The sequence below is a fragment of the Nannobrachium achirus genome (assembly GCF_963921795.1).
Source record: "Nannobrachium achirus genome assembly, chromosome: 6".
Lineage (NCBI taxonomy): Eukaryota > Metazoa > Chordata > Actinopteri > Myctophiformes > Myctophidae > Nannobrachium > Nannobrachium achirus.
In genome coordinates this window covers 59,097,046-59,107,470 of record NC_137815.1, presented here as the reverse complement: position 1 = coordinate 59,107,470, position 10,425 = coordinate 59,097,046, and the positions used below count along the sequence as shown (strand labels likewise).

The window sequence follows — 10,425 nt, the reverse complement described above, 5'->3', positions numbered from 1 at the left end:
CTTTTCCATCTCTCTATCTTCCTCTCTATCTCTCTCTCTCTCTCCCTCACAGTGAAGCAGCCTCCCACCATAGTAAAACAGTCGTTGAAGGACTACATTGTGGATCCCAGAGATAACATCATCATTGAGTGTGAAGCCAAGGGAAACCCTGTACCAACGTGAGTGATAGACCGTCAACAGTCAGCAAACACACATGCACCCGTACACACACATGTGTGCACGCACAGGCACGCACGCTCACACTTGTCATTGTTTTCTCTATTTCCTCCATCGCCTTCTTCTCCCTCTCTACTCTTCTTCTCCGTCCTCCTTACCTCTTCTGTCTCCTCTACTGTCCTTTCCTGTATCCACTTCGCCTCTTCTCATTTTCCTCCTCTCCTCTCCTCTCCTCATCTCACCTCATATCTTCTTTTCTCCTATTCTACTGTCTATTCTTCCCTCCTCTCCTCCTCCGTCTCCTCACAGTTCTCCTGTCCGGTTTCCAATTCTTCTCTCTTCTTTTACCTCCTCTCCTGTCCTCATACTGTTCCAAACACGTGCACACATAGACATGAAAGGGGGCTTGAGCCCTTGCCCTTTTATCCGTCTGTAAAAAAGTGCCCTTTCCAGACCATGAATGCAGTTTTTATTATGGTGAAAGAAGTCAAATGCCCTCTTTCCATGCCATACCTGAAGGCAGCATTCAAGAGAATTGCCTTGCCCAAACCCTCCTGAACTAAATTCATCGTCTTATGTTGAAAGAATTGCCCTTGTGTAGAAATCCATGCCCTATGCCACGTCTTCAGTATTGCCTTTCTTTATGCTTAGTTTAGTGTGGTATCAGGTACTGAAAATAGCCGACCTCCAAGCTCACAACGCGCGTTGTGAGCATGGAGGTCTGCTATTTTCGATATTTCCACCAAAAGGCCCTTTTATAAATGTCAGTCCCTGCCTCTCTAGCATTCTCTGCACGTCCCTGTGCTGTTCTCCTATTCTCCTCTCTATTTTCTCCCCTCTCTCTCGGTCTCACCACCAATCTTCTGTTACTCTCTGACAGTGACGGTCATAACGAGTGACAGTCATTAGTGGCAGACCTGTCCTACTCGGCTGTGCCATCGTTTTCAAGATGCGCACCGCTGTCTGTACCCCACTGTCCTTCAAACACGCACAGACGCGCGAACAATTACGCATGCACCATGGGAGGCCCTCTCCAACCAACCGCCAAACCCAAAACCCAAAGCTACATTTTCGCAACACCCTTGAAATCAAGGTGACACCTGTCTGCTTGCCCTCAGTTGTCTGTCCTGACAAGCCACTGTTCTTTTTGTCTCCCCCCTCCCACCCTCCACCCCTTTTGGTTGTCTGTTCTACCTGGCGTCATGTCTGTATGATGTGAAGTTGTTGTGAATTAAGTAGAACTATTTTGTGATACCAAGAGCTATCTGGGAAAACTTGGGCAGTGCAGGCAGGGCATGAAGGCCAACGTGTCTGAGGGGCATCTTTTTTCGAGGGGCACACGACCAAACAGAGGGGCAACGAGGCCAATGGCTGTCGTGGCCGCTGTGAAATTCCTGCCCTGGTGTCAAGCATAGAATAATAACAACAGTTGAATCCACAATTCTCTTCACTTTCATACGCCTCCTCTCATCTCCTCTCCCACATCAGTTTCTGTGTCTGTGTCCTTCTGACTCTTGGTTTTAGTGTTTCTGTCTTAGTCACAGTCATGGAGCTCTGCTCCCTCCTCGTTAAAGATACTGTACAATCTGTACGTTTTATGTCCGTTGTCTCTCTCTCCCGACGGAAAGAGGTTATTGCAGTGATGCATGAACTACAATAACAATGGTGTCCTACCCAACGTGGGGTCTACATTTCTCAGTGGAATAGTAGGGGACAACAACCAAACCATGTGCTAGTTTGTATTAAAATACTGTATCATACCGGGATACCGGTACATTAAAAAAATCCCAAATTGTAACTTTAAGTCCACCAGTAACAACAACGCCCACTGTCTAGTTTGTTTTAACTGTATGCTGTTCTTCTAAATCACTGTTTCTCAAAGTCTGGACCTGTGTCCCACCAGGGGTCCAATTGGACCCTTAGGGATCTGTAACTCTGAGCAGGTACAAGTTGAATCATTATTTATCTTTTGGAACCCCCCGAATCTACACAGTAAAATTCTCAGTCCATTCGGTTCCATTTGTACACTGTGAGAGTTACAGACCCGTAAGGGTCCATTTTGACCCACTGGTGGACCCCGGACCAGACGTTGAGAACCAGAACCCACTTACAACCATACAGTACATGCACATACTGTACGCACACAAGAACACACATACATTCACACAGTATACACTTAAACAAAGGCATGTCTTGAAATGCATTCAACAGTGTACAAGAGCAAAACACACACACGCGTGCGCGTGCATGCTTGCACAAGCAGGCAGGCACTCATGTGCAAACACACACACACACACACACACACACACACACACACACACACACACACACACACACACACACACACACACACACACACACACACACACACACACACACAATATGCATCCACAGTTTTTAGTATTACACTTTTACCTGTTGCAAGTACCTGCTGTATTGTACTGGGATACCACAATAAATATCCTTGAACTTTGACCCCATAGACTAGACACACATGCGCACGCGCACACACACACACACACACACACACACACACACACACACACACACACACACACACACACACACACACACACACACACACACACACACACACACAGATACTGTAGGTACACACACACATTCACTCTCACTCAGACACTGGGTCCCCTGTTGTTACATCACCGGGGGTCTGACCAGCTGAGGACAGTGGTCCCATTCATGGAGACATTGTTTATTTGGAGGCCTTTACATAAGACACACGTCACACACACACATGCACGCACGCACACGCACACAAACACACAAACTCGCAAATAAGTCGCGGGCCTTCACATGCACACAACACACACTCACTCTCCCCTGTCCCGGGACAGGCATTGTGCTGCTAGAATAATGCACCCAGTTGACTATTCATGCTCATGAATCATTCAGCAAAAGGGATCGTTCACTCATTCACTACCAATCAGTCTCTCACCACACCACGCTGGCCTACAATAGTAGCCATTGTCCCGTGGACTCCTGGCCTCACTGCGCCGCTTGGCTCCGGCGCAAAGTGAAACGTTGACCAGAACAGGCACGGACGGCCTTTTGTAAAACGGACTATTCACCAAAAATGGAGTGCTTCTCTTGGTTATGTTAACGTACTGTATACAGCAGGGGTTCCCAAACTTTTTTGTCTCCGGGCACCCCATGAATATTTTTTTTTTAATTCGAGGCACCCCACATTATAATTTTCACTCCCAGCACCTTATATTTATAGCATATCGTCGTTGTCGGGTGGAAACCTTGTATGTCCAAAACCGTTTGTTTTTTATTTATCATCTATAAAATGTACTAAACTAGTGAAAACAGCAGATCTACAAGCACACAACGCCTCGCGATTTTGTGCGACAGTCTTGTATGATGAAGCAGGGCTTTGCTTTACCAAAAGACGTAGACATTTGAAACTTGGAGATACGAGGTTTCTGCCCGACAGCGATGATATTTTAGTGATTATGTTGCGAGGAAAATGTTGAGATAATTGAACTGACTGAAAATAACTTTGTACTTCAAGTTTAAAATGATACTAAATATTTTTTCAAGTGTCCAAATAAATTCCAAATATTATCAAATTATCTCGCGGCACCCCTGGACTGCCGTCGCGGCACCCCAGGGTGCCCCGACACCCACTTTGAAAACCCCTGGTATACAGTATATACACCGCTCAGTAAAGACTCACTCAGGCTCACTTTGGAGGGAATAACCCCGGAGAACGACACTGGAGCACACTGAGCTTCTTTTCAATTATTCAATGCGCAAACATGACCGCAATCTCGTACTTGTAAGTCATCCTGGATAAGAGCGACTGCTAAACGCCTAAATTGTAATTTACCGATGTAATTGACCAACGTCTCTCGATGCTAGAGTGGACACCATAGTGTCAAAAAGTTGATCATGTTAGCGTTCATGTTTGTTCATTAAATAATTAGAAAGAAGATTTGTGCGTTTCAGTGTCTTTCTCCGGGTTATGTCTGATTTATACTACTTGGTTGCACATCCCACCGTCTCACCGAGAATAGCAGATATAAATGCTTACAGGACATTGCAGCACATTGTGAGCTTGTATATCAGTGTGACACTCTTTATTTGTTTGTCCATGACTGAGAATACTGGGTTTCTGTAGAAGCTGAAGCAAAGAGATATAGCGCTGGAAGAGGTTGAGGTGTGTTTGAGAGATAGTGATGGCATGTGACTCTTTAGTTCTACAAATATAGAAAGACACATGGTAGAGACACATGGTATGCATATGCATAGGGCTCAGTTTTGACCTCGCACTGAGATCTTAACCTTTGGCCGATCTGAAAAAAGGGCAGGTCCTGACCCATTACTGCAACTCATCGGCCAAGTTTGATCCTAATCTGAGTAACAGACAAACAGACTGACAGACTGGCTCTCTGCTAATGCCTATGCTCTTGAACTTTTTCTGGGCCAGGTTCTCATGGCGACGGAACGGGAAGTTTTTCAACATCGGGAAAGACCCCCGGGTGAACATGCGGAAGCGCTCGGGAACCCTGGAGATTGGCTTCCGCAGCGGGGGCCGGCCGGAAGACTACGAGGGGGAGTACCAGTGTTTTGCCACCAATGACCATGGAACGGCCCTGTCCAATAGGATCCTGTTACGAGTCTCTAGTAAGGACATGCATGCACGCACACACGCGCGCACACACGCACACACACACACAAAAGGCAAGGGATGGTCAACGTTGACGATGACGATGTGAACCAAACATCACATACACATCAACATATAGCGTATATCATCTTCTCATTCTTCTTCTCAATCTGTCTGTTTCCCTCTCTTCCTTCCATCCATCTCAGAGGCTCCTCTGTGGCCTAAAGAGGTGCTGGAGCCAGTGGTTGTGGCTGAGGGATCTCCCCTGGTGCTGACCTGCAACCCTCCTCCTGGCCTCCCCCCTCCATACACCTTCTGGATGAACAGTGGTAAGGGGTAGAAGAGAGACTTTCATTAGATATAATGCTCTCTCTCTCTCTTGCATTCACACTCATACTGTTACATCTGTGCCACGAACATATAAGAAAACACATTTATATTCATGCAGGCAAGTGCACACACAAAAACTGAAACCTTTTTGAAATGAAGTGCCACGTTTTTATTTTCTAGATAGTCAGTGTGCCATGTCAACATACATTTTAATGACACCCCATCAAAAGTTCTGACATATTTTGATTGTCAGGACATTGTTATAATGATCATTAGACTCAGAGTAATAACCCAACTATCTCCCTGACTCCCTCCCCAGTCAAAGTTCAGAGTTTTAATGAATTAAGTATTATTTGCAGGATGACATTTGCTGCAAATTAGGCGACTTAATTTAATCGACTACGTTTAAAACAATATTTGATTTTAAAATAAAAGCCTATAGGTTGCCTACCCCTGCACTAGGTCCATGCATGCATCCTTGCAGATGTTTTGAAACGTGCCACATTTGACAAAAAGATGCATGTACAGCCGTACACTGATCTCAACGCAACTGTCGAAATTTAGTTAGCCTGTGAGTGTAGCCAACGCTCAAATGTCACGTCAGTTCCTCAGCTCGTGTACGCGCCTGTTTTCCATCGTAGACTTTCAATGCAGCAGAGTCTGGCACTCTGACTCTGAACTGATGCAGCAGCCACTTAGTCGCTTAAAATGATGTAACATCTAACATCTATAACATAACCCTGGGCCTGTGCATCCCTAACATAGTGTAAATAGGTAGTTGCAATTACAGGGTTGACAGGTGGCATAATTACAAGCATTTAAAATGGAGGTATTAAAAACAATCTATCATGTTAGGGTGGAAGCTTAATCAGTCAGTCACCCTTTTAAATGGGAGCTTAAAGCTTTAACTGTCATTCATTTCTCTAAGGCCTACAGTATAAGAGCTTGTGCGAGAGGATTTTCATTTAGCAAAACCGCAATGTACGGACACATCTCCAGGGCACACTGCAGCTGGAGTCGTATTCTCGCCGGTGCTCAGTGAAATTAATATTCAAAACATAATCATGACATACATTATGTATCTGTGTAGTGGCAAGATTATTTCATCACGGAATACCTGATAATCCCACTCCCAAACAGGAGTGTAGATTCCAGTGTGCCATATGCACGATCCACTGTGGATCAGTGTGTCAACTCTACTGTACATGCAACAGTGCTAGGTAAAATGTCAGACATTATTGGCCTGTGAGGCAGGGACGTGCAGAGAATGTTAGAGAGGCATGGGCTGAAACTTCTAAAAGGACCTTTTGGTGAAAATTGTATGTCCAAAAAAACATTTCAGGAAATAGAACAAATTACCTGTGTTCCAATGTAGTTATTATCTACGCACAAGCTGTTCTTTTCATTAATACTTTTCACACATAAAATGTTAGTACTTTCAACCTGTGGTCCCTATTTTGGGCATGCCATTATAGACAAAGAAGAGAAATAAAAAATGGAAATATAAGGATTATACCCAAAATTACGAAATACATACTATACACACACAAGGAGTACTGTGCAGGCTTGTGTTGCGTGTTTATCATGTCAGTAGTCCAGATTTCTGCAGGGATTTCATTCATTCTCTGTTTTACATAACAGGTTGTCCTCTGCACTGACCTCTTAAGCCTGATTTATGCTTGGTCGTACCACAGTGTCGCACACCAAAAATAGACGATTTACAAGGTCACAACACACTGCACAAAATACAGCATGAGTAACTCTTCATTTAGTACTTGATTCCACGTTTTCCTCTGTCAGTCTCTCTCTCTCTCTCTGTCTCTCTCTCCCTGTCTTTCTGTCTCTCTCCCTATCTCTCGCTCTCTCTCTCTCTCTCTCTCTCTCTCTCTCTCTCTCTCTCTCTCTCTCTCAGCTGTTTGAAGAAGGCGCTTTTCAGTCGATACTGCTCTAACTTTCTCTCCTCGCCTCTTTCTTTTCTCCCTCTTTGTCCTCCTCCCAAGTGGGGTGCTGGCTTCTGCTGAGCCAGAATAAATGTTTGTGTGTGTGTGTGTGTGTGTGTGTGTGTGTGTGTGTGTGTGTGTGTGTGTGTGTGTGTGTGTGTGTGTGTGTGTGTGTGTGTGTGTGTGTGTGCATGTGTGCGTGCGCACGTGCACGTGTGTGTGTGTGTGTGTGTGTGTGTGTGTGTGTGTGTGTGTGTGTGTGTGTGTGTGTGTGTGTGTGTGTGTGTGAGAGTGAGAGTCACTGCACTGCACTGCATAGAGCAAAGAGCTGAGAGGGCAGAACCCAAGCCCGGCCAGGAGCCATTTTACTGCTAGAGCTCATGACAGTCTAGTCCTCTAATAGCTAATGGTGTCAATACTCTTATCATACTGTATACTCACTGTACTTGCTGCTAAAACATGCTAACCTGTTCCTCAAAGTTTACTATGCAGCTGCAACACAATGGTGAATTATTCATGTATTATTATCTGTTGCCTTACTTTGCTAAGGAAGAATACATTCTTTCTTTTGTAGATCGCTAACTTGCAGGTTCCTCACATGAATTAATTAGCTACACATTTTGCACCTCTCTTAACCCCACTAACAATGGTACCCTGCAGCTAAAATTAAAAAAAAGAAAAAAAAGAAAAAGAAAAAAAAAAACCTTTTATGAGTAAAAAAACTAAAAGTAAACAATAAATAATTAAAAATATCTAGAAAAGTGCCAAGGGTGAAGGCACACATAGCAAACAAGTGCAATATCAAATTCTTCACATTTACTTATAAATAATGAATAAATAATGATGTTGCTATTGTTACTGTATCTGGTGCTACTGGATCTGGCACACTCTCTGTATACCTCATAGCTCAAGAATACTGTACATAATCACATAGAGCACACTGTACATTGCACATCATGTCATCATGACACCTGCTGTCACCAACACGCCAACGCATAGGACCTCTGGCTTGGCGGCTGATTGGTCCTCAGGCATCCTCTTGACAACCATGCGGCTCGTGTCAGTTGACATGGCAACAGACGGAGTATGATGGCCTGTCTGAGTGTGTGGGTTAGCCTGTAGCCACTGACACGTTCACATAAACCGTGACTAATTACTGCAGACACTGTTAACTAGCTAACAGGCTAAACGGTGAACTGTCTACTGTGACCAAAGTTTAGTCCAGTAGCATTGTCATAGTGTATCAACAGATTCTAGATGATGGAGGCCATAGTTTGTGGTTCGCCGGTCAAGTAGAATGTTAACAGGCTCTTACAGAGTTACTGTAGATTTAACCACTTTTAGATAGATATGTTTTGGGGCTTTTATGCCTTTATTGATAGCACAGTAGACTGACAGGAAATGGGGAGAGAGATGTGGAGTGACACGCAGCAAAGGTAGTCGGGATCGGGAATTGAACCAGTGACACACTGACAGGCTACACTGAACCTATGTGGTATGCGCCTGGACCGGTAGGCCAGTGCATGGGGACCCCAGATTTAACCACCCTTAACCTGGCAATGGCATCCCTATTTTGGGCACAGATGAAAATCTTCAAAAATAGCCAGGGCCGTATTGATGTCAAACTGGGCCCTAGGCACGGGCCGATTTTCCGTGAAATTGTTTGTTTTTCTCGGTTAAAAACGGGTCACTAAACAATAATTAATAGCCTGATATAATGCAAGTCGCTCCCCTCCTCACCAAACAATAATTAATAGGCTAATATAATGTAAATGGTTCCCCTCCAGCTCATATATAAACACTAGAGCACTCTACCCCAATACAATTTTAAGGTATTTTTTACTTTACTTGAGTATTTCCGATTTACAATACTTTTACTTCTACCCACTACATCTCAGAGGCAATTATTCTACTTTTACTCCACTAAAATTATTTGAAAACTTGAGTTACTAGTTAGTTAATCTCTCGAGACAGCCTCAGAGTCGCTACGAAGAGAGACAGCCCGAGTGGGCGTCACCCTTTCTTTGATCTGGCTTCCCAGATTGCTAGTTAGTCTACTTTGTAGATTCTAATAGTTATTACCAAACAGGCAACAACCACTTCAGCCTTATCAATCTGGCTAGCCATCATAAAAGAAAAGGGAAAAACTGTGCCCTCTCTGTTTTGTTTCTACTAGTGTAGCACTACATCTGTTTGCATGGGTGCATTTTGGGGCCCCCCATGACAGAACCTAGGCACAGTGCCTAACGTGCCTGTGCAGAAAAACGGCCCTGAAAATAGCAGATCTACAAGCTTCCAAGCTATTTTTGCCGGATGCCGTCATACAACGAAGAATGAAATAGGGCCTAGGTGGTTAAATTGTCATCCTCTTTCCTCACTGGGATGTATTATGTATTGAGATATGGAGTTTGATATTTACAATCAAATTTGGATTCAACTCTATTTGTTGAAGACTTTGCAGACTGTGATGGTTTCAATCAATACCTTTCACCGATCTCTCCCTCAGTGCCTTTCATTCCCTTCCTCAACCTCAGGCAGCCTCGTTCTCCTGTTCCTCCAACCTAACCCCTCTCCAGGGGTGTCGCACCAAATTCTGGGCCCTGGGTACTTTAACTATTGAAAAATAGCAGATATACAAGCTCACAGCACGGCACCGAGTGCCGCACTGCAAGCTTGTATATCTACTATTTTTAAGTCTTTGAATATTTCAAATCCTAAGGTTCTTTTAAAAAAACTATGTTTCTATGTCAGTGGTGCTCAAACCTTTTCATCTGAAAATGATATGTATTTGGACACGGATCCCATCTTAAAATATTTAGTTCCAGGGACCCCCAGAAGCAAGATTTTAGTTACAAATGCTCGCTTAAAAAAATACATATATTCAAAGATTTGCACACATTTTCACGACTGTTCCAAAATAGCAGATCTACAAGCTCAAGCTGTGAGCTTGTATATCTGCTATTTTTCAATAACTAAAGTATAAAATAATTAAGGCCTCCTCCACCTTGGGCCCTAGTAACTCAGTCCCACTTTTCCCCCCCTTGTGACACCCCTGCTCCCACCTCACCCCTCTCTCTCTCTCTCTCTGTCTCTCCAGCCATGATGCCTATCCCCCAAGACAGGCGTGTGTCTATGGGACTGAATGGAGACCTGTACTTCTCCAACGTGCTGGCCAAAGACGCCCATACCGACTACAGCTGCAACGCTCGCTTCCTCTTCACGCACACCATTCAGCAGAAGAACCCCTTCACGCTTAAAGTGCAGACCAGTGAGTAGATACTCTCTCTCTCTCTTAATCTGGATCCTGGCCCCGCGATCACCCAACAACATTTATTGAACAATAAACTTCATGAACTAATGTTTTTT

The 10,425-nt window shown here is 44.2% G+C and overlaps 1 protein-coding gene across 1 annotated transcript in view; it reads left to right on the top strand.

Annotated features, from left to right (window-relative positions):
* The window catches only part of nfasca (neurofascin homolog (chicken) a), a gene marked incomplete at its 3' end in the record, with an annotated part of 110,100 nt that overhangs the window by 54,607 nt on the left and 45,068 nt on the right, over positions 1–10,425 (top strand). Inside the window, exons 5-8 of the mRNA XM_080727384.1 lie at positions 53–158; positions 4,610–4,806; positions 4,996–5,118; positions 10,157–10,327. Coding sequence (XP_080583510.1) covers positions 53–158; positions 4,610–4,806; positions 4,996–5,118; positions 10,157–10,327 — 597 coding nt within the window. The remainder of the gene's footprint in view (positions 1–52; positions 159–4,609; positions 4,807–4,995; positions 5,119–10,156; positions 10,328–10,425) is intronic.